The 26732-nt window shown below is 59.0% G+C and overlaps 1 protein-coding gene across 1 annotated transcript; it reads left to right on the top strand.

Annotated features, from left to right (window-relative positions):
• The first annotated feature begins 273 nt into the window (after positions 1 to 273).
• On the top strand, positions 274 to 25321 carry TMEM201 (transmembrane protein 201). Its single transcript, XM_066270513.1, has 11 exons — positions 274 to 525; positions 6885 to 7005; positions 7647 to 7850; positions 9030 to 9206; positions 10338 to 10687; positions 11321 to 11524; positions 16628 to 16863; positions 20162 to 20233; positions 20813 to 21109; positions 22430 to 22567; positions 23546 to 25321. The coding sequence occupies exons 1-11, from the start codon at positions 413 to 415 to the stop codon at positions 23641 to 23643; spliced, it is 2010 nt and encodes a 669-aa protein (XP_066126610.1). The 5' UTR covers positions 274 to 412; the 3' UTR covers positions 23644 to 25321.
• The last annotated feature ends 1411 nt before the right edge of the window (positions 25322 to 26732 follow it).

The raw sequence follows: 26732 nt of genomic DNA, 5'->3' as shown, positions 1-26732 counted from the left end.
GCACATAGGCCCTGTTTGGCTAAGCGTTGGGAAAACAAGACCAGCAGGAGCAAAGACTAGTTGCTAAGGTTGGCCTACTTTGCGGGACGGGCGTGCAGAGCGCGGGAGCGCAGTTCTCCAGGCCGGACTGCGCCGCCTGCCGCCTCCCACCTCCGGCCGCAAGAGGGCGCTGCCAGGCCGCCGCGTCTTTCCCGGCGCCCCGCCCACCAGGCTCGCCCCACTCCCCGATTGGTTGCATAGCGGGAGCGCGCCGAGTCAAGGGGCGGGCCCGCGCCGGCTACAAAGCGACGAAGGTCACGGCGCGAGGAGGTGCGCGCCGCCGCCGCCTCGCGATCTTCCCGTGGCCCTCCTTCGCAGTGCTGCCAACTACCTGCCGCCCGCCGTCCGACACCCGCCGATCGCGCGGGGAACCATGGAGGGAGTGAGCGCGCTGCTGGCCCGCTGCCCCACGGCCGGCCTGGCCGGCGGCCTGGGGGTCACGGCGTGCGCCGCGGCCGGCGTGCTACTCTACCGGATCGCGCGGAGGTGAGTGCGCGCGGCCATGCGGCCTCGGCCCCGCCGCCCCTGCCGCCTACCGGCGGCCGTGCGCCCGCGGCCCTCTCCCCGCAGCGGGTTCCGGCGCCGCTCGGCGCCTCCCTGCCCGAGCCCGGCGAGGCCGCAGCATTGCGGCGGGGTGGGCTTTTGTGTCCACGTGCCAAGACCCGCTCTGCACGCCCCTCACCCCTGAAACAGGACTGGGTTTGGAATCCTCACGCGGAAGCGGCTGAGGAGTGGGTCGGGGACTGCAGGAATGCGGGGTGGGCGAGAACGGCCAGCACGTGGTTGACCAACTTCCTCCCCCAGGGAGACCTGTGCGGGCCGAGCCGCAGGGTCCGCAGTCACCCCTCCCCCAGCACGGCCCCCATACCCTGCGGGGGAACCCGGCAGGGATCGGACCGCGCTCTGACTGCTTTGCTCCCCTTAGCCCTGCTCCCTGGTCCTGGAGAGCACATTGGGATGGCATGATATTGGGTGGTGCGTTCAGGTCTCCTACGCTAATATCACGTTAGCCCATTTCAGAGTCACGACCCTTGTTCCCGCCAGAAAAGCTGAGGGCAGGGGAACTAAGCGAACTGTTATTAATCAGAAGAGTCAGGGTGTCATCTGAAGTAGTCTGGTCTTGGAACCTGCATTCCCAACCTCTGGGCCATACTGCCTCCAAGAATGGGGAAGGCTGGCACACTTCAGGAGTGTTTCAAATGGGCTGCAGCTGCTGCTGAGCTGGCTAGGGGCAACCTGTCTCATGGACCTCGACTGCAGCCCGACTGTCTCCCCATCTGATCTCCATTCCCAGGGGACAGAGAGAAAAGGTGGGGTTGTGAGAACATTCTGGGGACACAGTGACTGGGTTCGTAGTTTCAGCAAGGGTTGCGTGAAGCTCAGATTCTGAGTGGAAGAAGTGAAGGCACTTGCCCACAGTCACTTGGCAGTAAGTGGCGGAGCTGGGATTTGAACCTGGGCAGTCTGGATGTTTTTCCTTAACCATCACCATGTACTGCTTCTCACCCAGGAGGAAAAGAAGTGAGAGGGACTGAGTCACAGGCTTCTCAGAGGAGGAAGGGGTAGGAGGGACATCAGCTGTGACTGTAGAATGAGCCAGACTGGCAGGCTAAGGAGGGGGCGGCCTCCAGGGGAAGGCAGTCGGGGATAGAAGGAGCCCCAGCTTCTTCAATGTGGGGGTCCCTGACAACCCACATCTCTGGTGTCCCGGTTCCTGTGCAGTTTCTGGAAGCTGGGAGGGCTTGCAGGACCAGCTGGTTCAAACCTGTCGTTTTATACAGGAGGGGACTGAGGCACAGAAACAAGATGATTTGCTCAGGCTCCAGAGCATGTTGACACAGAGCTGGGTCCAGGGCCAGATTGTTCCCTGGATGGTGCCTCCTCCCACTTAACCTGGGATGGGGGAGTGTTGCTGCAAGGAGAGGAGCCTGAGCCAGGGCACTGTCCCCCAGCTTTGCCACACCGCTTTGGTGTGTGATGTGGCTTGATTGGTGTGTGAGTCACATGCTTGTGTGGCTTGTGCTTCTAGTGCTGAGAGAGGTGGGCCAGGAGAGCTAGCCAGGTCCTTGAAGACTCTTCACTGCAGCAGCCCAAGGGGCCCCGTGAGCCACCTTGGGACCTGGTAGACTGAGACGGGCCAGCCCTTCAAAGGACACTCTGAGGTGCCCACAGAGCACTGGCTTTTGTCTGGGGGTCTTAATTTGGCTGTTGTCATGATTCAGAAGCAAGACCAGCCCTGCAGAGACTGAGCCCTTCTCCCCCGGGGAGGAGAACACCATGATGGAGAGGAACGAAAGTCATGGCCCGGGTTTTGAATGAGCCTCCAGGGAACACATGAGGATTGCTTTTGGCCTGGTGGGTGTTTGCTCAGCACAGAGGTGGAGGGACATGGAGGGAAGATGGCTAAGGAAGCTGGAGGGAGAGGTCCCCTCCCTGAGGGGCTGCAGTGTTCCCAGAGCTGCAGGCCGGTCCCACCTGCATCCCCACCTGTTGGCATCCTCCCTCGGGTCCGGTACTGTTCATGATTCAGTGCTGATGATGCAGGCCAGCACCTGTGCACAGGCACCTGGTGCAGCCTGGGGGGCAGGTGCTGCTGTTCCCCCCTCTCCGTCTGAGGAAAGGAGGTTTGGCAGCTGGGCTTCCTGCTCTCCAGCACCCAGCTGTGGACAGCAGGTCCCACTCCTCGCTGGCCCTTCGGCTCCTGATCCGGCCTCGCGCTCTTGGCTGTTGTTGGCGCTGGGACACTGTGGAAAGCCGGGTTACCCTTCCCTAGGCCTGCTCTCCCCGGGTCGGGGTGGTCGAGGTGGCTTCCTGAGTCCAGCCCAGCCCTGGACCCTGCTGTTCTGCATGATGTCCTAGATCCATCCTCTGCCAGCGTGTCTCTGCTCGGGACCTCAGGGGCCAGCCACGGCCCCTAAGGTGTTTTTTGAGTTGTCTACTTTGTCACATTAGAAGACTGAGAGGATGCACCTTTCAGGTTTAGTGGCAGAGCCTTGTCCTGGTGACCACAGTCTCCATTTCCCACTCGCTTGTCTCCATGCTGTCCTGGTGCTGCACTCCGGCTTAGGAGATGCGGCTCTCTGCACGCACACTGGGCGGTCCCCCTGCCCAGCAGCCCCGCTGTTTGAATGCCATCTGTTCCTCTGCCCTGCTGGCCAGCAAACCTGTTCTTTAGGGCGACAGCGGATGCTCTGCTTATTGGCCTTTCCTGGCATCTGTCACCAGCTGCCCCGTGAGGTCATCGTTCTTGTCCCCGTGTCCAGGTCAGAAGTGGAGAGCCTGCTCATCTCTGCCTCTCTGCAAGCCTAGCTCAGAAGACACAAGGTGGATGGGCCTGGCAGGAAGGCCATATGTCCTGGACCTGCCCACTCCGGGCTGGGCCTGCCCCCAGAGAAGTGTGTGTGGGGGGGTGCTTCTGTCTTGCTGTGGCAGGGCTGCTGTTCTGCCCAGAGGCCCATTGGGTCTTGGCTGACATTTCGATGCCACTGTGGCTGCAGCCCAGAGGCACCTTCTCGGACTCTCCCTGTTGGGTAGGATGACACGTATCGTGCACTCAGGACACAGAGGAGCAAACAAGGAGCCAACTAGGGGTCTGGCAAGGACCCCCTCACCTGTGAGACTGCCCTGGGTGACCCCTGGAGCCCTGCCAGAGGCTGGCCTCTTGGCCTCGAAGAGAATCAAGTCAGACTCATTGAGACCTCTTGCCAGGCCCCTTCCTGGGGAGGCGGGGCACTTCTTAGAGCCTGGTGGAACCCAGCTGACATACTGGCCTTCCCCAGACTCTGGGCTGCGCAGACAGGGACTAAGTCCATATTATCTCCATGTGGCACAGCACTAGGCCCACAGCTTGTGCCCATCTTCTGGTAGGGTCCTGGGCAGAGGACCTGGAGCTGCAGCCCTCAGTGGTGGACTCACCCCTAGAAACCACACACACCCATCACAGGGAATGATGGGATATTACTTTGTCTTTACTAAATGTCCATGCTCAGGACTGATGGGGTGACACTTACTAAGGGCATACGTCCATCTTTTTCCCCCTGTGTGCTCAGGCTATGGAAGGACGGAGTCCAGGGCCTGCTGCTGTCACGCCCTGCTCTCGGCTCTTCTGGCCTCTGTGGTCCCAGCAGAGTGCAAGTGCTCATCATGAGGCAGTGTGGGAGCTGGGCATGCACCTTCCAGGCCTCCTGGGGCAGACAGGGGCATTCTGTCCATGCGCATCAGAGCTCCACTGAGTGAGTGGTCCCTGAGCCTTGCTGGGGCAGGTTTGGCTTAGGGAGAAGTGAGTTGGGGGTTTATGAGGGGAGCATTTCCCCAAGCAAGAGCAGGGCCAGAGCTAATCTGGCTCAGAAGGGATTGACCCAGATGTTCCTGTGTCAGGCCAGGTGAAGGCAGGTTCAGACCCAGAGGCCAGGACTGCAGGACCAACCGTGGAAACTGCACAGGCTGTGAGATCAGTGTCAGGTAGAGCCCCCAGACACCCATGTGTCTAACGCATGGGAGGCACACTGCTTGTGCGGGGGGGTGGGGGGGCAATTTCACGCCCAGCTCCCTGTCGCTTTGCGAGCCCATCTGCCACTCACAGGCCTGTGGGCCCTGCCTGGCCAAGACGGGCAGCCGCTGCTCTGGCCTTGAGAGAAGCCCTCCTCACACACCCTGGGCAGGGATTGCGCAGGCCTAGAGTGACAGGAGCCGGGGCCGCCTGCCCTAGGGACCAAGGCTGATCCCCTCCCTTTCCTGCTGCTGGTTTCCAGGCCTGCTCATTTCCCTAGCAACAGAGCTGGAGATTCAGAGTGGAAATGATGACTTCTGGAGTGGGAGGGGCTTCCAGGCGGGCTCCCAGGAAGGCTGCAGTTCCTGCACACCGCCATTGGTCCCCCGGGCCAGTGTCCTTGTCCCCTTCCCTGTCTCTCTAGTCACGGGCTGCCAGCTCTTCTGCTTGGCTTGAGGCCAGAGGCCAGGTGTGGCATGGTGAGGTTTTATTTTAGGGTAAAAGGGGTGAAGGGTCCCAGGCGGCAGATCAGAGAGGCCACCAGTTGGCATCATCACCCACTGAGACACGCCCTGGGCAGTCACAGAGAGGCCTGTACAGCAGGTACCAATTAACAAAGAGAAAGCCGGGTGCTTCCCTGCCCGTGGTACGCAGCATCAGCGTCTCGGCCAGCGGCGCAGAGTCCGCGCCTCTAGCCCAGGCCTGGCCGCCTCCTTCCACACACTGCGGGAAGCTCAGGGAAGCTCTCGATGCTGAGGGATAACCAGCTGCCTGGCGGGCCAGCACTTCCCTAGTGTTCTCATTTGATCCTCAGCAGCCGCTCTGGGCAGGGGTTCCCATTGTCCCTGCTGGCCACATGAACAGAAGTGGAGGTTCTCGGAAGCACAATGCTATCCCAGTGGCCATGCTGTGATCACAGTACTGCTGCTTCCAGTCCGTACTCTCTGGGCCTGTGCTGTTGACAAGTTGTGACAGGGCAGTCCCTTATCCGTTGTGAGGGCTTCAGGCTAAGCTGGGGCAGGGGGTGTCCTCTGGACCCTGGGGTCTGTCCCTGCAGGGCATGGTTCCATCTCCTCTATCCGTCTGTGGGTTGAAGGGTTTATGGGGGGGACTTTGCTGAGCCTCCTCTCTCTGCCCTTCCCGCGTAACTACCTATTATTGGGTGTTTTGACCAGGCACCATAGAACACTTCTCACACACTGTCCCTCGTGAAGGAGATGTTCTTACCCCCAGTTAACAGGTAATAAGACTGAGGCTTGGAGAATTCTTATAACCTGCCCATGGCTGGTAGAGGAGCAAGGCAGGAGGCAGCTCCAGTATCTAGAGTAGGAGCTCTGCTCTTAAAAGACAGGACAGTGACATATCTGCCCCTTCACTTTGTGAAGCACCTTTATATGTCTTACGTCATTGAATCCTTGTGAGACACAGATGCCCTGGGTGCTATGGTGTTGCACTTTGCAAGCCCCACCGTAGGCACACAGATCAGAAGGAGGGAAAGGAAGGAAGGACAAGAGGGCTGAGGGAGAGTGGAGCTCCCAGGTCTCACATCTAGAAGTTGGCAGAGTTGGGGCCTCTGGCTCCTGGAAGCAGGGGTTTGGCCACCCTGTAGACAGCAGGGCCATCTGTGTGTTGTGCTGCCCACTGCAGCAGTGTCCAGGCACCCCTAGAGCTGGAGTGACCTGGCCAGGACCCAGGGCTCAAGCAGCTGCCTCCCATCACCCACGATGTGTCTAGATTCCTAGGACTGTCGGGGTTTGCTGGGCAGTTGTTGCACTGCTATCCCCGTAGCCAGTGGTGTCTGGAGGTGCCCAGAGCACAGAGCCCTTAGTGTCTGGCCTGGGATTATCCTGCAGACCCCACCTGTCACCACATGTGTGGCGGGAAGGCCTCTGGCCTGCCACCGGGGAGGATTGGCCCCAGGCCAGGCAGCTGTCTCTGGTCCCTACCCCTCCGCCATCTTGGCCCCCATTCTTGGGGACTTTTCTTCTGTGGAGCACAGGTGGCTTCTGCCTGGAGGCTCCCTGGGAGCACCAATTCTGAAGCCCAGAAACAGGCCTCACAGGGAGGGTATCAGCCCTGGACCCGATCACTGTTGGCCCTGTGGCCTGACCAGCCTGAGTCCCAGGACAATGTGGTGGGTGGTCCTGGGTCCCCTCATGGGCACGCTGGAGCCCAGAGATCTGATGTCAGGACGACTGGGGTATGGGGCCTTTGCCTGGAGTGCTCCCAGTGGATGCAGAATGTCCAGTCAAGATTCTTGCCCTGCCTAGTCCGACCTCCCGAACTCCTTCCCTGGTCTCCATCGTGCACAGAGGGCAGAGGGCTTTTGGCTGACTGTACTCTTCCTTGTGCACAGGACGAAGCCGACGCACACCACAGTCAACTGCTGGTTCTGCGACCAAGACACAGTGGTGCCCTACGGGAACCGCAACTGTTGGGACTGCCCCCACTGTGAGCAGTACAATGGCTTCCAGGAGGTGCGCCCGGCCCAGGCCCACGTCCCTCCCCGCCCTGTTCAGGGTCTGGCAGGCCCTCCCCTCACCATAGCCCTGGCCCTGTGCCCCTCTCCGAGGAGGAAACGGGCCCAGGGAACCCAGGTGACTTGTCCAGAGTCACACCACTGAAGTTGGCAGATTGGGGTTCAACCCTGGGTCTTTCCAGCTCACACCCACTCTCTGCTTTGCGCTGGACCGGGGGTTGGCAGGCTCTCTGCCGAGAGCCAGGGAGGACTTAAGGCTTTGAGGCCACACTGTCTCTGTCCCCACGGCTCAGCTCTGCCGCGACACCACATGCAGTAAACAAATGAGTGGCTGCAGTCCAAGAAAACTTGGTTCACAGACACAGGCAGGACTGTGGCCCTCGTTTGTGGGCCCTTGCACCAGACCTGGTTCCCGGCTGCGCTCCCAGCAGCTTGCCTGTTGGGGTTCCCTGCGAAATTTCTGCGGGAGGAAAGCTTCTGTTTGTTGCGTAGAAAGAAAGAGTGGGACCAATTGAGGCCTGCCACCACTTCCTGGAGTGTCCCGTCTGGGGCCTCCATCTTTACACGGAGCCTAGGACACCAGGCAGCTTCACCGTTGGGTCGGGGCTCCCCCGCTCACTCTTGTCCCTCCTCCCCCAGAATGGCGACTACAACAAGCCAATCCCCGCTCAGTACTTGGAGCACCTGAACCACGTGGTGAGCAGCGCGCCCAGCCCCCACGCCACCGCCACCGCCACGCCGCCACAGCAGTGGGTGAGCAGCCAGGTGCTGCTGTGCAGGAGGTGCAGCCACCACCAGACCACCAAGGTCAAGCAGCTGGCCGCCTTCTCGCCTCGCGATGAGGTGAGGGCTGGGCAGGGAGGGGGTGGGGAGGGGCCCTCACCCTGACCCATGCAGCCCCATATCTCAGTTGTGTCTTCTCCCATCCCAGTCGGAGCGCACTTCTGTTCTCCGTGTCTCGTGGTCCCTGTACTCTTAACTCCAAGCCTGGGAACATGGAAACCTAGCACCTGCTGTCCAGAGGCGCTTGTCCCTGGGCAGGGCGGGTGGTTCCAGCGGGGCCCTGTCAGATCCATCCTGTCTGTGTCCCTGTGAGTCAGGCTTGCCTACCAGCTGGCAGGGCAGTTTGCTGTAGAGATGGTGGAGGGAGCGCCTGGCTTTGGGAAGGGGTGGGAGGCTGGGCGCTGCTGAGAGGCTGGGTATTGGAGGCTCACCTCCCCCAGGCCTCCCATGGTGCCTAGCAACCTTGTTATCTAGCTAGTTCTGCCTTCCCACGTGGGACCTGTGGGTGTGGCCTGCAGCACTCAGGCCCAGTGACACTGGCCCTCCCAAGGTCCAGCTTGGGAGGGAGGCAGGGAGACGTGAGAATCTTCAGAAAGGAAGAGGCACGTGTGACTTGGTAACCAGGGCAGCTGTTCTGGAGAGTCTGGCTCCAGGGAGGGGCGGGCAATAACCCTGCAGGCCACCTCAGACGGAGATGTTTGGCTGCCCTGGAGACGGAGAGAACAGTTGCTCCGTCCTTAGAGGGAGGGGAGGGGTTGGACTTGGTCTTTCAGACTATTCCTGAAGCCCCAAGGACCCTGCAGCTCTCACTGAGCTCGCAAGGGCCTTCTAGTGCTTTCTAGACTCAGGATTTACAGGAGGGGAGGCCCTGCCTCTAGGGTGTCCATCTGCTTGAGTGGCTAGTGTTGGCCCAGAGCCACCTTCTCCCATGGCTGCCCCCACCTCCCTGGAGCTCGAGTCCAGAAGCAGGGGCCACATTCACAGCCCCTGGCCTCCAGAAGTGTCCTCTGGAGAGTCTCCACCACCTGTGGGTCCCTGCTGCGGCCCAGACTACAAGCCGGCCCTTGTCACCATGCTCAGTGTGCTGTTTGTCCTTTCAGGCAGGGGAAGAAGCAGGATCAGAGTAGGGATGACTTGCCCTTGGTCACCCCACTTGTAAGTGAACTCAGGTTTGACCCACTAGACAGGGGCTGGCTCAGTTGACCCGAGGACCCTGAGCCTCTGCCCCCGGCCCCGCAGAGCAGGTACGACGAGGAGATCGAAGTGTACCGGCACCACCTGGAGCAGATATACAAGCTCTGCCGGCCGTGCCAGGCGGCCGTGGAGCACTACATCAAGCACCAGAACCGCCAGCTGCGCGCCCTACTGCTCAGCCACCAGTTCAAGCGCCGGGAGGCAGACCAGGGCCACACGCAGGTCTGGACTGAGTGGGGCGCCCACAGGCGTTCAGGGAACACCCTCATGGGGGGGGCCCACGGACTAGAGGGCAGCTCTCCAGAGGGAGACCCTTCTCCTGGGGAAACAACCTCCTCGTGGGGCCGCGTTTCTACCCTGTCCCGGCCCCTTTGTGTCGGCAGCTAGAGCAGGTGTGCTGAGCAGGATGGCTCAGTACCAGGGTCCGCTTGACAGGGTCTTGAGTTGCCCTGCTGTGTCTGGGCACTTTTCCCGCACCTGACATTCTTTCCCCACGCCCATGCGGTGGCTCTCCTCCTAGGCTGTGAGCCTCCCCCTTGCAGCCATGGAAACCAAGCGGGGGCAGAGGGGGCAGAGTCCCTGGTGTGCCAAGGCCCCAGAATTTGAACCCAACACTGTTTGGCTAAAATTTGTTAACATTTTATCACGGTACTTAGTAGAATGTTCTGGTTTTTAAAATCTGATACATTAGCAAGTGCATTTAGACGTAAAAACTATATCTGCACCCCTTGAGAAAGAAATTCCTACCCACCCCCGTGGGTTCCCAAGTATGCCTTTGTTCAGTTGGCATGTGGTTTCTAGTCTAGAGCCAGGCGCCGGACCACACGGCCATGCCACCAACCCACATGCCCACGTTTGCACAGTAGGACACTCGGACCTGTGGTTGTTCTGCTCACCACCATGTTCCTGGACTGAACAACTTAGTGCTATATCTTTAACTTTGGCCAGAGTTATCATATATTTATTGTAATTCCAGGTAAAATCACAGTAGGAATTTTTGGTGAGAATTTGGCAAAATTATTGAAAAACTTACTTCAAAGAATAAGGTCACCATAATAGTAGAAAGGTTTCTTTAAAGCATGCAAGAGGCCCCTCCCCGCACGGTAGCTTTCACAGTGGAATGAAGCCCTGGAATTGGGTGGGTCCGTGGAGCTCGGCGGTAGGCCCAGAAATAGAGCAGTCACGTCTGAGAATTTCAGGCATAGGAAGACAGCGTCTCTTGTCATCAGGCCCCGCGTGGGTTCCTCAGCGAGTGATCTGGGACCCTGGTCAGACCCCCGAGCATAGGGTAGGCAGCAGCAGTGGCTGCTGGTGGCTCTGGCCAGCTCATTAATCGGTCTCTTCCTTCCTCAGAGCTTCTGTTCATCCGCGGTGAAGGCCCCAGTCCAGGTCATCGTGCTCCGTGCCCTCGCCTTCCTGGCCTGTGCCTTCCTGCTGGCCACCACACTGTATGGCACCAGTGACCCCTTTGCCCCAGGGGTCACCCTGCCCCCAGCTTTGCCGGGTGGCAATGGCTCAGCCACTCCTGACAACGGCACTGCCCCTGGGGCTGAGGGCTGGCGGCAGCTGCTGGGCCTGCTGCCTGAGCACGTGGCAGAGAAGCTGCGAGAGGCCTGGGCCTTTGGGCGGAACCACCGCATCGGCGTTGTGGTGCTGGGCCTGCTCACCTGCCTGCTGGCCATGCTGCTGGCCGGCCGGATCAGGTGCGTGTGGGGCCCAGCGGGTCTGCCCCGGTTGCTGCGACTCCTGTCTAATGCAGGGCTCAGTGAGGCTGGAGCCCAGAGGGCCTGCTGGGTGCAGCCCTGGGCTGCAGGCTGTGTAGCTGAAACTCGACACACCTGTTCCCAGCAGCTGGGAGTCTGGCAGGCTAGACCATGCAATTGCGTTACGTTGGAGGGGGCAGCACCATCAGGCCGGTGCACCGCTTCCCACTGTGCACTGAGGCTCCTAGGGCCTGTGCCTTGCTTCTCTCCACCTTGGGCTCCTGGTCCGCAAAGTTGGGGTGCTGACCGCCTGCCTTATGAGAATTGAGGGTGCTATCGGGCCCCTGCTTTCTCTCCCCGTGCAGTAGCAGACCCTGTTCTGAATGGTGTCTGCGCATTTTGGTGACTCTGGGGGAGCTTTCTTGGCCCCATTTTACAGGCTAGACACATTCACCTGCTCAGAGTCAGGCAGCGTGTTCATGTTGGAGGCGGGGTGAAAGGTCCGGGCTCTCTTTGGGCTCTGGGTTCTATCTTCTAAGCAGGATCGGGCCGATGGGGGAGGCAAGAAGTGGCGAGACAGGGAGGAGTCTTGTCCTGCCAAGGATGCCCTCGCAAGCCCTGCTCTTCTTGCAGGCTCCGGAGGATTGACGCCTTCTCCACCTGCCTGTGGGCCCTGCTGCTGGGGCTGCACCTGGCTGAGCAGTACCTGCAGGCCGCCTCGCCCAGCTGGCTGGACACGCTCAAGCTCAGCGCCATGTCCCTGTGCTGCCTGGTGGGCTTCACGGCGGCTGTGGCCACGAGGAAGGCTATGGGCCCGCGGAGGTTTCGGCCCCGAAGGTCAGAGAAGCAGCAGTGATTGCGGGGGGAGGATGGACGGACGGCCCCAGAGCTCTGCCCCAGCCTGGAGCAGGCACTCTGTCTTACATCTCTCTTCCCTGCTTCACTCCTGCCCCTGCGCAGCCCTCCACTGCCCTGAGGGCTCAGGCCTGCCCCTCCCCTTTTCCTTTCCACACCAGTCACCCCCCAACCTAAGATGCTCCCCGAGTGCCCTTTAGCTGCTCACCACTGCCACCATTGCTCTGGCCAAAGACCCCTTGTTGCCCCAAGACCAGATTGTGGGTGACACCCACAGCCTGCCTGTGCACTTGGGCCTCCTTATGGCGACCCCATCCTGGCCACGCCCTCTGGCTCTGACACTGTGTGGTGAAGGTTGTGGGCCTGCTTCCTGCTTCTCCTTCTACCAGCCCTGTCTCTGGGCTCCTGGCATGGGCTGGTGACAGTGGCTGCAGGCTGGGCCCTTGTCGCATGGCCTGACCACTTGGGCAATTTGATACGGGCAGGTGCTGTTGAGCGGGACCCAGAGGAAAGGCCTGTACCTCATCTCCACGTCACTTTCCTGCTCTGTCTCTGGTCCTGCCCAGTGCCCGGCCAGCCCTGCTGGAAGCCTGTGGAACCAGAAGGAGTATAGGCTGCCCCCCTGGGTCCACTGTCCCATTCCCACTCCAAGACCCCCGTTACTCCCTCAGCCTCCTCCCCGGGAATGGAGGGTGCAGTCCTGGGCCCAGACTGGCCTTGACCATGAGTTTGTAGGGCATGGCTCCACTCAGGTGGACAGTAGGAAATCCTGTGTCTGCTGTGGTCAGCAGCTTTCTTGAACAGCCAGCTGGGCAGGGAGTTTGCCCAGGCTAGGAGAATCTGAAGTCTTTCCTTTGTTCATCTGCTTATTTGGCACAACCGTGGGTCAGACAGACAGAACTAGGGCACGCATGCCCTGCCCACTCTTCTGGAAGCCCCTGGCTGTGCCCTGGGGAGTCAGGAGCCTGACCCTCAAGGTTGGGCCACCCACTTGCCCCTGCAGGGACAGGGTCCAGGCTTTCTGGACCATGACGCCGGCAGTGCGGGGCCTGAATGGCTTCCACTGGCCCTGCCAGGCCCCAGCCCTGGGAAGTCCACAGTTCTCCACTCACCCCTCCATATGATGTCTGGGGAAAGATCTAGTTGCCCAAGGTTAGCACTGGGTAAGCGGCCTAAGGGACATGCAGGTCCATGAGGATATCAGGACATTTGTCACTTTGTCACTCTGGCCTATCCCTGTCACCACTTTTTGGGCCCCTAGATCCCCTCACGGAGGGTGCTGAGACCTCTTTCCACTTCTCTGTGGGGCAGCCACAGAGCCCACAGGGGCTTTGGCATCACTCTCCCTGGTCTGGTGGGAGGGGAGGGCTAGTGTCTGACCCAGACTGCTGCTCACTAGCTCTGGGCCTGCAGGTCCCTGCTTCTCCCAGCCTCAGGTTACCCTCTGTGAAATGAGGTAGACCCCTTTCCAGGACCCCTGATCTCGGTGTGGATAGTCTGGAACCCGAGGTGTTGTCCACACGTGAGGTAGTTCTTGGCCTGAGGGCTACCTCCAGGGGTCAGGGCAGGAGGCTGGACCAGGGTTGTCCTCTGCCTGGTGTTTTGTTCTCTGATGACCCCAGAGTGGGCCACGCACTCCCTCCAGGGCCCACGTCCTGCCACTCGTCACTCTGAGTGTAAGATTCCCTCCATGTCTACCTCCTCCACTCCGCACACTAGAGCCCAGAGGAAGCTCCATGCAAGGGGCCACCCACTAATGGCCTGTGGGCTAGGGGGCACAGGCCCTGACCACACCCCAAGAGAGGTCCCAGAGAGCACAAGAGTTGCCCCTGAGCCCCACTGTCGCTAGTGTTCGTGTCCATGGGGTCCTAATAGGCTGCCCGGTGAGATGTGTGGCCTCAGACGAGGCCCTGCCTGCCTCTCTGGGGTGAGCTGGTCCCACGGACAGCACAGGAGGAGGGTGGACGGCTGAGCCCGACCCTGAGCCTGCTTCCTGCCCCTTCAGCTCAGCCACTTGCCGGAGGCCAGGGGAGATGCATTTCCAGGTGGGGCCAGGGGACTCTTGGCTATGTTCCCTTGTATCTGGAGTCTCCCGTTCTCAAGGAAGCTGGTGGCATGATGCTAATTACTGCTTTTCTTGGCGTTCTTGGAGTAGAAGCAGGACATCTGTATGTGTGTGTGTGTGTATTTAAGTTAAATTATTTATAATAATCATAACCAGCTTTCTATCTGGCCAGGAGCCCCTCCCTGCAAAGCAGATGTCTGCCCTTGCCCTCGGGCGGGGCGGGAAGACACTGGTGAAGGGAGCTTCCTGGCCTTTGTAGAGTTTTGTGTAACTTTACCCTCTGTCCCTTCAAGTTTCATTACTTGGAGCAAATTCCAGCACCTCCTGAAGGTTACTGGCAGCAGCCGCAGAAGTACAGGCACCGCTGGGATCGGGGTTCATTAAGTGGGAGTGTGTCCTCCCTGCCAGGGAGCCTGTCCCTGAGATGGAGGGAGGTACACGTGGCAGCCGTCTCCCTCTGGTGCTGGGGTCCCCACCCCAGCCCAAGCAGGCTCCTCCAGTAACAGTTGCCCAGGAGCAAACCGCCTCGAAGCGCCAGCCTGAGAGGAGCCTGTCTTCTGTCTGTCTGTTGCTGAGTGTCTCATCATCTCTGGTCCTGTCGTAGAACCGCGGTGATTGTCTAGTGACCCTCTAATCGCTGTAACCACGACTCCCGGCCGTAGATGTTGTGTGTTTGATGCTGTATTTTAAATAAATGCCTCCGGGGCCCTGCTTTGACCGGTGGGCGTCAGGTACCACGTCTTTTTTGTTTTTTCTTTCATTTTCCTTATGAGGCCTCCTCAGTGCCAGGTGGGCACTCTGGGATAGGGGCATGCCCACAGGAGGAGGTTTGGGAGCTGGCAAGGTGGGCATCGAAAGGCTCAGGCCACAGCCATCCTCACATGACCTGCTGGGTGGGATTTTCCCATTTCAGTAAACCGCTGCTTGAACTATGCGTGCTCCCTCCGCTCCCAGCTTGGACTGGGATTGGGCTGAAGACAGCATCCCTCAGTGTCGGATGGGACGCAGTACAAGCACCCTGCCCTTCCTCAGACCTCTTTATTTCAGTGGTCATGCATGCGGTCTGGCTTCGGGGTTTGAGAGCGCAGGGCAGTCTGCGGGCCCCGCGGGAGGGAGTGCTGGTCCTTAGGCAGCTCTCGGGAGCAGGGGCGATGGGACTCCTTTCACAGGGGTCTCCTGGGGACCGTGCTCTGCAGAATCGTGACAAACTCACACTTGGCACCTCATGTGGATCTGCTAGTTGAGTGATGCCACTGAGTGTCACAGTGAGAGGGATCAGACCAAAGAACTGTTCCCCCTCAATGCCAGCATTTTCAGTGACTTCAGAGACAGGACAGTGTCTGGGCCAGAGGACACGAGGCTCAGGTGTTTAGCATAGGGCAGCCACAGGTGTGAGCAGGATCGGGGACAGTGCCACCAAGACCTCACTTGGTCCTGGGCTGCTGACCACCTCTGAAACCTGTAGCCTTGCTCAGACCCTCTCTCGCTTGCTCGATGCAGGGGGCCCTCAGTAGGGCTGGCTGGTCAGGGTAGCACAGGAGGTGCCCAGCAGAGCCCTGCTGCCATCTGCTGGGGGGGCCTGGGCGCGCTCTGCTTGTCAGGCTGTACCTGCTGGGTAGGCCCCAGCAGGGCAGCTTTCTGCATGATCATAGCGGGTTGGCCAGAGGTCCCAGCTGCAGTGCCTGAAGTTTCCCCTTCTGCCGAATGGCTTCACAGTTCTAAACTGAAGGCACAAAATCACATGTTCTGTTTAGAGTGGAGCCTTCCCCAGCTCTCTTGGGGGCAAGGAGGTGGCTGTCAAGACAGGCTTCAGGACAGGGCGACAGGTGGGATACAGGCATGCACACCTGGGGCCAGCCAGGTTGGCTGGACCATTCTGCAGATTGGTTTGATGAGCTCCTACCTTGATTTCCCTGTGTTCCCTCAGACACTCAGCCCGCCTTTGGTTCTGAAGTCCAGGTGGCCTGCCAGCCCTTTGGAAGGTATTAAAAAGGTCACATGATCTCCAGGAGGGCAACACTGACCCTGCACTTGACTCAAAACTTGTTTAAAGGGAGGAGCGGGGGTAGAAAATAGTGTGGACCTCAGCAGAGTGCAGCTGGGCTAGCAATGCCCTCCCCGTTCGGTTGTGATGGGCCCAGGGGGTCCCTTAGCCACCCCGGCTCTGCTGCAGGGCCTGAGCCAGCCTGCCTGTCCATCGACACATTGTCCATGGGCTCATTTGTCCCTTGGAACGAGGTAAGGCTGGACCTCCCGCAGCTCTGTCCAGACGGTGGGCGGACTAATGTATTAACTGTCTCTCCCTCCCTCTCTGTAATCGGTTGCCTTAATCAGAAGCATGGTTGACATTCTGGCTTGGGGCCACCAGGTCCTGTTGTGTGATTTGTACCATTCTCGAGTTAAAGAGACACTGTCACCTTCTGTCTTTTGGGCAGCCTTGCGGTCGCTTACAGGTCTTTTCCAAGTTCGAGTCTGGCTTGTGTCCTGCGTGTCTCTTCCTGGGGATCCTAAGCCTGGCCGCCACCCACCCTCTGCCCTTTGAGGGGCTTTAGATTAGTGTCCAGTGTCTGAGGCCAGAGAGCAGCAGTTGGACTCCTGGAGTCAGGGCCCAGGGAGCGGGGGCCCCTGAGCTCAGCTGCTGCCAGGGGGCTCTGGACACGAGCAGGAAGGACAAGGAGGAGCCCAAGACCACTGGCCATTACTGAGAGCCTGGCGTGAGGTTGGCAAGGGCGACAGTGTCACTTTAATACCGAGACTCGTAGTGGAACTAGTTTGCTGTGACGCTGAGGGCGATCGGAGGGGGCATGCGGGGAGGGGCGGGTCACACTGGCACCTCCCAGCCACCTGACCCTAATGGTGTGAATGTGGTTGGACTGCTTTTCTGCTTCAACTAATGCACGCCTCCTCTGGGACCCCGATTCAGGCCCCACCTTGCACGGGGTGGGGGGCAGCTGGGCGGAGGCTCCCCCGGAGCCCACCAGGCTGACCCTCCTCTCTCCCCTGCCCACGGGCTCTCACAGGTACCTGCCCGGAGACTCTGCCGGCCTTTTCCCCATGTGCCCTGGCCTGGCCATACCCTGCCCGAGCGTCACAGGCTCTTCGCCGTCTCTGTTCCTCCCAACCCCGGCGCCCAGGTTCCTGCCCCTGGGCAGCCAGCAGCTGTTCCGGTCTCCCCGACGGGCCTCACCCTCCTCACTGCCAGGCCGCCTCAGCCGGGCCCTCTCGCTAGGAACCATACCCTCTCTGACCCGTGCAGGTAAGAGGCACCTGGGCACGGGGCTGGGCTGGCCTGGGGGCGGCTGGACACAGGGACTCTGGTTGAGGACAGCTGGGGGTTTGGGGTTCCTGCTGCAAAGACAGGAGGAGGACCTGGGTTCAAATCAGCAGCTGCCCTTCGCCAAGGGACTTACCACTCTGAGCCTCAGTTTCCCTCATGGAAAAGAAACCCAGCTGTAGAACCTACCTCTTAGCCTCAGGGCTAAGAGAGATGGTGTGTGTAATGTGCTCACGAGGGCAGCGGCGTCCAGTGGCTGCGCAATGAAGGTTCATGCGCTTTGCGAGATTCTTTACCCCGTTCTTCTTATTCTTGCCGTTGTTTTTAGACCTGGGAGCACAAAATTTGTCCCCGGACTTTCTGTGTGGTCCAGGGGCAGGACTCAGGTCAGGTCAGTCACATTTGCCGAGCGCTTGCTACACGTGGACCCTGGTACTACTGGGACCTGATTCTTGTCACTGAGACTGGCTCATTTTTCATTTTCCCTGCAGGGTTTTCCTGGCAAGGCTTTTCCTGCTCGGGGCCCCATGTGGCTGGGCTTGCATCGCCCTGGGGGCTGGAGCAGGCTCGCTGGGCCCCGGGCAGGACCCCGTTCTCTGAAATTTGTATACCCTCTGGGTTACACCAGCTTGCTGACCTGCAGTCACTGTCTCGTGGACTCCCTCAGCAGCTCTGCCACGTGGGGGTCCCAGCTCAGTCAGACACCCTCTGAGCCTTTAGGAGTTGGGGTCGAACCCAGCTATGTGTATGTAGGTGGTCCTTGTAGCTAGAGGATGGTCCCACTGCAGGAGGGACAGCTCACAGGAAGACACAGTGCTTGAACTGAGCAGCGGGTGGCGTTGAGGCCTCCATGGTGGGACGGAAGGCGGGGTTACTCAGGGCAGAGACCTAGACCCTGGACATGTCTGCGTCACCAGCATGGCTGGAAACCCTTAACTAGTCCAGTTCCCGAGTCCCTCCATGCGAGTCCCCGCTGAGACCCAGCCCAGGTCAGGAGCTGGTACACTGGGCCTCCTCAGCCCTTGATCAGCAGGAGCAGGGGGCCATGGCAGCCCCGGGACTGGGAACCTGGAGGCCCAGCACCTGGCCCTCCCACAAAAGACTGTTGTCTGGAACTGTCCCCCCACCCCACCCGGAGCCAGGGGCGTTCCAGGCCCTCAGGGTGGGGGTGCTTGGAGCCCTGCCAAAGCCTTTTGGGGACTGTCTTGGGGGAGAGGGGGTTGTAGATTGCCAGGGGGTGGGTACTCAGCTTGCTTGCCTTTTTTTTTTTTTTTTTTTTTTACAGAGTCAGAGAGAGGGATAGACAGGGACAGACAGGAACGGAGAGAGATGAGAAGCATCAATCATCGGTTTTTCGTTGCCACACCTTAGTTCATTGATTGCTTTCTCATATGTGCCCTGACCGTGGGGCTACAGCAGACTGAGTAACCCCTTGCTCGAGCCAGCAACCTTGGGTCCAAGCTGGTGAGCTTTTGCTCAAACCAGATGAGCCGCCTGACCAGGTGGTGGCGCAATGGATAGAGCATCGGACTGGGATGCGGAAGGACCCAGGTTCGAGACCCCGAGGTCGCCAGCTTGAGCGCGGGCTCATCTGGCTTGAGCAAAGAGCTCACCAGCTTGGACCCAAGGTCACTGGCTCCAGCAGGGGGTTACTTGGTCTGCTGAAGGCCCATGGTCAAGGCACATGTGAGAAAGCAATCAATGAACAACTAAGAAGTCGCAACGCGCAACGAGAAACTGATGATTGATGCTTCTCATCTCTCTCCGTTCCTGTCTGTCTGTCCCTGTCTGTCTCTGTCTCTGTAAAAAAAAAAAAACCAGATGAGCCCGTGCTCAAGCTGGCGACCTCGAAATCTCGAACCTGGGTCCTCCGCATCCCAGTCCGATGCTCTATCCACTGCGCCACCACCTGGTCAGACGGGCACTCAGCTTCTTGCTATTTTTTGTTTGTTTCTTTTGTTTTTAGCCAAAGAGACAGAGATAGACAAGCAGGAAGGGGGAGAGATTAGAAACATCAGTTCGTAGTTGTGGCACTTTAGTTGTTCATTGATTGCTTCTTGTACATGCCTTGATGGGGGGACTGCAGCCAAGCCAGTGACCCCTTGCTCAACCAGCGACCTCAGGCTCAAGCCCGCGACCTTGCGCTCAAGCCTGCCACCTCAAGGTTTTAAACCTGGGTCCTCAGTGTCCCAGGCCAACGCTCTATCCACTGGGTCACTGCCTGGTCAGGCTTTTTAAAAATAGTTTTTAGAGAAAGGAAGGGAGAGAGAGAAACATCGATTTGTTGTTCACTTATTTACGCATACATCAGTTGACTCTTGTATGTGCCCTGACTGGGACTGAACCCTCAACCTTGGTGCATCAGGACAATGCTCTAACCAACTGAGCTACCAGACCAGGGCCTCTTGGGTTTTGTTTTGTTTTTTTTTTGTTGTTTTTTTTTACAGAGACAGAGAGAGTCAGAGAGAGGGATAGACAGATAGGAACGGAGAGAGATGAGAAGCATCAATCATCAGTTTTTTGTTGCGACACCTTAGTTGTTCATTGATTGCTTTCTCACATGTGCCCTGACCGCAGGCCTTCAGCAGACCGAGTAACCCCTTGCTCAAGCCAGAGACCTTGGGTCCAAGCTGGTGAATTTTTGCTCAAACCAGATGAGCCCACGCTCAAGCTGGCAACCTCGGGGTCTCGAGCCTGGGTCCTCTGTGTCCCAGTCCGATGCTCTATCCACTGCGCTACCACCTGGTCAGGCTTGCTTTTTTTTTTTTTTAAGATGTTACTGATTTTAGAGAGAGGAGAGAGAGAGAGAGAGAAGGGCAATTGGGGAGGATCTGTTATGTGCCTTGATTAGGCAAGCCTAGGGTTTCAAACTTGGGACCTCAGCGTTCCTGGTCATTGAACAACCACAGGTCAGGCCTCTTGGTTTATTCTTTAAAAATGGACCTGTGGTGGCGCAGTGGATAAAGCGTCGACCTGGAAATGCTGAGGTCGCCGGTTCGAAACCCTGGGCTTGCCTGGTCAAGGCACATATGGGAGTTGATGCTTCCAGCTCCTCCCCCCTTCTCTCTCTCTGTCTCTCTCTTCTGTCTCTCTCTCCTCTCTAAAAATGAATAAATAAAATTTAAAAAAAAAATGGAATGACCTAGGTTAATTGCCCTTTGGGAAAGGCAGGGATATAAATGACAAAGGTTGGCTTTCAGCAGAGCAGCCGTGGGGGGTAGAGGGCAGGCACCTGGCCTCTCGGCAGGCCTGACCTGTGTGCCCTTTCTTTCCGGGCCAGACTCGGGGTATCTGTTCAGTGGGAGTCGCCCGCCGTCTCAGGTGTCTCGATCTGCGGAGGTTCCTGTTTCAGGTAAGGACAGAGAGCCAGGAGGAGTGACAGGGAGCTCCTCGGGTGGGGGCAGCGTGTGGGCCGGGGCTTCCGGAGCTGTGCGTGGGGTGGGACGGCATGGGCTTGGGGGCCAGGCAGGTCTGTGTTCAAATCCCAGCCCGTGCCTCCCAGCTTTGCAGCCCCGGGCAAGTGACTGCCACCCCTGTGCCTCCGTCTAGCAGGGTTAGATAGAATGCTGTTGTCTCTCCCAGCGAATGCGATGGGGATGGCACACTCCGGGTCCCACCATCAGCAGGGCTTGGGTGAGTTGACCTTAGTGCTCGAGAGTGGGTTTCTGTGTGGACCTTGCTCTCAGCTGAGAGAGGTGCCAGGGCTTTGGATAGAATTAGGAGGCAGAGGGCCATGGCTGCGGCTCTGTGGCCCTCTCCCTTCCCTCCGTTGCCTGGCAGGGCACATGCTCCTCCTCCCTCGGTGCCCTCGGTCTGCACAGCCTTGTCGTTCTTCCTGGGTTGATGGAGGAGCAGAACAGTTGGGGCAGGCTCACTGTCACAGACGATCACACATCACCGGCGCTGTCTTTGTTGTCTTTCTGCCTTCCAGATTACTTCTCTCTGCTGGCGGGAAGCTGCCCCTCCCCGCTCCCCTCCCCTGCGCCCTCCGTGGCCAGCTCGGTGGCCTCCAGCTCCGGCTCTCTGCGCCACCGCAGGCCCCTCATCAGCCCTGCCCGACTCAACCTGAAGGGGCAGAAGCTGCTGCTCTTCCCGTCGCTCCCTGGGGAGGCCCCCAGCACCCCCAGCAGCTCAGACGAACACCTGCCCCACAACGGCAGCCTCTTCAGCGTCGAGCCACCCCAGGTCCCACAGAGGCAGCCGGCTCAGGACATGAAGCACACTGTGGGTATGACCCTCTGAGCGCCCTCCCGGGAGGCAGAAGAGCCCAGTAGGGCTGGTTGGAGCCTCTGTGGTCAGTGCACAGTAGGGACACCCACGACAAGGCTGCACGGAGCTGTCCTGATCTTATCCCAGTGTGTGCAGCCACTATCTCAAGCTCCAGTAGCCTCTGGCATGGCTTCTTGTGACCTTAAACCTTCCAGGACATTGCCTTCTGTTGACTGATTTTATTTTTTTGCTTTTTTTTTGGGGGGGGGGGGCTTTTATTGATTTGAGAGAGAGCTCAATTGGTTGTTCCACTTATATATGCATTCATTGGGTTTTTCTGTGTGAGAGGGACAGAGAGGGACAGGCAGGGATAGGCAGACGGGAAGGGAGAGAGGAGAAGCTTCAACTGGTAATTGTGGCACCTTAGTTGTTCATGGATTGCTTTCTCCCATCCAAGTACTAACCAGGCCCAACCCTGCTTAGCTTCCGAGATCATACGAGATCAGGTGCATTCAGGGTGGTATGGCCGTAGACCATTGATTGCTTTCTCATACTTGCCTTGACCGGGGGCTCCAGCTGAGCCAGTGACCCCTTGCTCAAGCCAGCGAACTTGGAGTCATGCCTTTGATCCCACACTCAAGCTGGTGACCTCAGGGTTCCAAATCTAGGTCCTCAGCATCCCAGGTCAGCGCTCTATCCACTGCCACCGCCTGGTCAGACTCATTGGGTTATTCTTGTAGGTGCCCTGACTGGGGATCACACCAGGAACCTTGGTGTATCAGGATGATGCTCTAGCCACCTGAGCTGCCTGATCAGAGCTTTATTTTCTTGTTTTACAATTGACCTTGAGGTTGTCTCTTAGTATGGGTCAGAAATGCATTGTGCCCTATCGGGCTGTGTCTAGTAGCAGATATTTTCATTTTGCTCAAATGATGTTGGTCTACAAAGCATTTAAAAATTTTTTAAATTAAGCCTCAACCTTGAAAATCTAAAGTTTTCACACAAACATGTGGAATTCCTGTGTCTTTCACATCAAGAGATGTCAGAAGATCCAGCCACACTGGGCCTGAGTTCTGGCCAGCCTGGTGGAAGGGCAGGCTGAGTCCCTGCGTCCCAGTCTCTGCACGCCCTGTCCCGCTGACTTGGGAGCCTCACTGTGGCCGGCGTCTGCCACCTGTGGGCTGTGGGGTTTGCTGCTCCTGATCTACCAACTCCCCTCCTGGCAGCTGGGAGCCAATCGGGTATCAGGCTCCCCCCTGTCTGGGGTGGGCCACACGCAGACTGTCCTGTCTCTGGGGGCGGACTGGGAGTGCCCACCGAGACGCCCTCTTCTCTGCAGACATGAGGTCCATGCCGGAGAGAGCCAGCGCCTGCGGCAGCCGCTCCATCAAGAAGGAGGACGACTCATCTCAGTCGTCCACCTGTGTGGTGGACACCACCACCAGGGGCTGCTCAGAGGAGGCTGCTGCCTGGAGAGGTCAGCACGCCGGTTTGGGGAGGAGGGCCGGGCAGTATGGGGCCTCGGTCTGCAGCCACCATCGCCCCTGTTCTCTGGAGGGCCCTGACAAAGAGAGACCCCTCGAGGGCCCTCTAGTGACAGGACAGTTAGGTAACCCACCCAGGGCCTCTGGGTCCAGCCTGTGGCTCAGCAGACCACATTCCCCGCTGATGGGGTCTGGTTCTGTGCTCCCTGTTATATTAGTCTTTGGTCACAGGTGGCCATTTAGATTATAACAAAGTTAAATTTTGGTAACAAAAGTTAATTCATTAGCTGCACCAGCCTCATTTCAGGGGCTCCACTGGCCAGTGCGGCCTGTGGCTGCTCTGTTAGACATCACCTTTGCAGACAGGTCCCTGGGAGGGCGCCCCCTGGGAAGGGGCTCTGGGGGCGCTGGGGACCAGCACACGGGCTGCGGCCTGTGGAGCAGATATGAGGTCAGCACCTGGTGCTCTCTAGGGAGTGGGGCCCACGGTATCTTGAAGATGGGTGCAGGGAGGTTTCCTGGAAAGAAAGGGTGCTGCCCCCCTATCAGCTGGGATCTGGGAGTGTGACCCCACACCCCGCAGTATTGAGGTCGTGCCCTAAGCATAGACTTGGGGAAAAGGATCCCAGTTGGCTGCCTACCTCTAAGGCCTGGGCAGGATTCTCATTTCCCTAAAGTCCGTTTTCTGTTTATAAAGCAAGGTCACGGCCCTACCCCATCAGCGAGGTACAAACACTGGTCTGGTGGGTGGCATGGGCTCAGGAGGGGTGGCAGGGCTTGACCCGCTGACCCCAGGATGGAGTGTCTTTCCGGGTGGGAGTCCTCGGCACCAGAAAAGAGCTGGGGGGCGGGGCCTCAGGCCCACAGGTGCGGCTCTGGTGGGCCAGGGGTGTTTAGTGGCACAGAGACCCCCACCCCAAGTTCATCTTCCCACCTTCATGCCTCTGACTGGTCTCTCCATTTTCTCGAAGGTCATTTCGGCCCCTCACTGGTCCAGGGCCTTCTGGCCGTGAGCTTGGCTGCCAACGCCCTCTTCACCTCAGCCTACTTGTACCAGAGCCTGCGCTGACCACGCGGCCCTCTGCCTCCCGGTGCCCAGAGTGTCTCGAGAGTGTACCCAGGTGTACGCTACTGCCACCACTGCCACCTTCGCCTCTCCTCCGGGGCCCTTGACACACCGGGCTGAGTCCTGTCCTCAGGCGCCTTCTCCCCCGCAGACTGCGGTTGAGCGCGGCTGTGAGGTCACACTCCTCCCGCCCCTCTCTTGGCTCACATCAGTTGTGTTTGGTGCTGCCCCAAAGCCAGGGACCTCCCAGGGGCTTCATGGCCCCGGGCCCCCTCCCCGGTCCAGCCCCGCCTGCAGGGACACCACCACCACTGTGACTGCAGCAGGAGCCGGGCTGCCCTGACCCCACAGCACGGGCCGAGGTCACATCTTAGTACTGTATTCCCTTGTCCCACCGGGCACCTCAGGCTCCCTGGGGAGGCGGGAGGGATGGTCTCTGTGTCACTCGTCCTCAGGCCTGCCCAGCGGACACTCAGCCTCCCGTGGGCAGGCCCCTTGAGGACGAGCATTCTCTGCCCCGTGGCCGGGCCTGCCCTCCGGCTCTCCTGCTGGGCAGGTTAATGCCTAGGATCCCAGCCCTGGGCACCTCAGAGTCCTAGGTCTCGGGCCCAACTGGGCCTTCAGGACTAGTGTAAGCACCTCACCCCCAGACTTCTTTCTGCCTAAGTGCACCCCCTTTTTATTACCTCTGGTGACCTTCCCAGGCGGCAGTCCTGCTACCCTGAGAACACTACGCAGGGCCCCTCCTCGGGGGCTGCCCGCGGGAAGGGGGCCTTGCCTGGCCCTCAGCCCAGTTGTGCCGTAGGACTGCCCGGGGCAGCCCACAGGTCACAGATGCGACCGGACCCCGCCCCGCCGTGAGCCCAACTCCTCTCGGCCACTGAGACCCCCTTTCTCCCTCTGATTCTGCTGTCAGAGTCGGCTGCTGCGTGTGACCTCTGGTTTCAGGCCACCTGGGCTGGCTTTCTTTCCTCCCCCGCTCCTCTCGGTCTCCACCACTGCCCTTCCAACCCCCACTGCAGGCTGCCCCCCCTTGCCCTGGTGCTGGGGTCCCCGTCCTGCCCCTAGAGGAGGAGGGAGGGACCTCGTCTGGCACAGGGAGCCTCTCGATGCTGGGAGGGGTGAGACGCTATGGATGTCAGACTCCCCGTCCCTGTGGCCCAAGGCCTTGGACACCGACCAGCGGGGGGGCAGCACGTGTGACAGCAAGTGTGTTTGTGCCCCTGGGAGAGGAATTGGCTGCCCCGTTGAGTCCAGAGTCATGGGGGCAGGAAGGGAGGTCTTCACTCTATCATTCAGGGATGAAGTTTCATTTTATTTTTCTACACCTTTCTGCCGGCTAAGGCATTTTGTGGGTTAAGCAGGATGCCCCCAGTTCTCCCTGCCAGGGAGGGTTAGTTTTTTTAAGCTTTGGGTGCTTTTTTAGTAATTTTTTTTACCATGTGGGGAAGAAGAATGCTCTGACTTCTCTCTCTTCTTCCCCCACTCCTGTCCTGAGAGCTGCTTCCTGCCCTGTCCCTCACCCTAGAACACAGGAATTTGGGGGGCTGGGGGCCACACCAGGACCCTGAGTCCAACTGCCACAGATGGTTCCCACTCAGAGATGGTGTCCCTTGGCCCCCATTTGTATAGTGGGCATGTGTGTCGACTTTCTAATTTTATTTTTTGCCTAATAAAGCCAAACTCCATTCTCGAATGTGCTTCCTCTCTGGGTCTGAGGAAGTCCCAACACAGAGGGCCCACACCCAGGCCTGGCCCCTCCCTCCCAGAGCCAGGGTCCCAGCACCCTGCAGAGGCAGGGGAGAGGCTCACTTACATTTTCTTTGAAACATGAAACAACCTTATTTACAAAAGCAAGAAAGGAAACCAAAAAAGATAGATAGCAACCTTTGAACAAAGCCTGTTCGTCTTCATTGTCTCTGCAGCTCAGCCGAGGAGCACCCTGACCTGGGGGCGGGGGTGCAGTGGAAGTGCCTTACTAGGGTTTGTTCCGTGCAGAGCTCAGGCTAGGGTCCTGGGGCTTGTGGTGTGGAGTGTGGGTGCAGTGTGACTGTCGCTGGGAAGACAAGGGGCTGAACAGGAGAAGAAGGCCGGGGCCGGAAGGGCGAACAAGTTTGCCGAGCAGGCAAGGGAGGGTGTTCCTGCACATGCCACAGGGCTCAGGCAGGACGTGCTCAGCTGTCTCCAGAAAAGTGTCCCGGCCAGGGCCGCAGGGCCGCAGGGCCGCGGTCATCCACACTCAGACCTTGTTCTCTCCTGAGCACACTCGGAATGGCCTGGTGACCCAGTAGCTGGGCTGAAGTCAGCTGGCCCAGCGTGGGCAGGTGCAGGATGGGCGCTGAGGAAGCCCTCGGGGACGCTGCCCTGGTCCCCTGCTGAGCCAGGAGCCCGGGCTGGGGGCCCTGGGGCGGGCCTCATAAGTGTCATAAGCACAAGTTCTGTGCTGTGGCTGCCTGGCAAGGGTGCTGTCTGCATCTCTGGGCTTCGGTTTAACTCGAGTAACGGCCACCATCCAGGGCTGAGGCAGGGATGGTTAAACAGCACGTTGCAGAGGAGCCCCAGTGAATGTGACTTGACATTCTGGCCCAGCGCCCATGGGGCAGATGGGTGGTGAATGGTTGACTCCCTGAGGCCTGACCCTGAGACAGCAGGGCCAAGCTACCCGCAGGTGGTGCCACAAACACTGAATTCACTGACCTCGGTCCCTGAGGCCATGACATCTGGGACCCACATGAAAACCACTTCTTGGAAAGTCCTCCCATGACCAAGGTGTGTGTGAAGGAAGAAACTGGCTCCCGCCAAAGTAGCACACCCTTCCCCTGGCCCTGCACTCAGGGAGCCGAACTGGGGACCCTGGGAAACAACTAGGCCCCAAGGGTAGTTTCTTTTTTTTTTCTTTTTTTTTACAGGGACAGAGAGGGCTAGATAGGGACAGAAAGAGATGAGAAGCATCAATCATCAGTTTTTCATTGCGACACCTTAGTTCATTGATTGCTTTCTCATATGTGCCTTGACGGGGGGGGGGGGGGGGGGGGGGGGGCAGGCTACAGCATCCCGAGTAACCCCTTGCTCGAGCCAGTGACCTTGGGTCC

This window comes from Saccopteryx bilineata, chromosome 3 (genome assembly GCF_036850765.1).
Source record: "Saccopteryx bilineata isolate mSacBil1 chromosome 3, mSacBil1_pri_phased_curated, whole genome shotgun sequence".
Taxonomy (NCBI): domain Eukaryota; kingdom Metazoa; phylum Chordata; class Mammalia; order Chiroptera; family Emballonuridae; genus Saccopteryx; species Saccopteryx bilineata.
This window is presented reverse-complemented; position numbering and strand designations above follow the sequence as displayed.

Excerpts from the sequence above, each read along its gene's own strand:
- TMEM201 (XM_066270513.1), top strand. The coding sequence starts at position 413 with ATGGAGGGAGTGAGCGCGCTGCTGGCCCGCTGCCCCACGGCCGGCCTG. Across the intron at positions 7,006-7,646 it reads AGTACAATGGCTTCCAGGAG|AATGGCGACTACAACAAGCC; the intron begins GTGCGCCCGGCC and ends CTCCTCCCCCAG. Across the intron at positions 11,525-16,627 it reads CGGAGGTTTCGGCCCCGAAG|GTACCTGCCCGGAGACTCTG; the intron begins GTCAGAGAAGCA and ends GGGCTCTCACAG.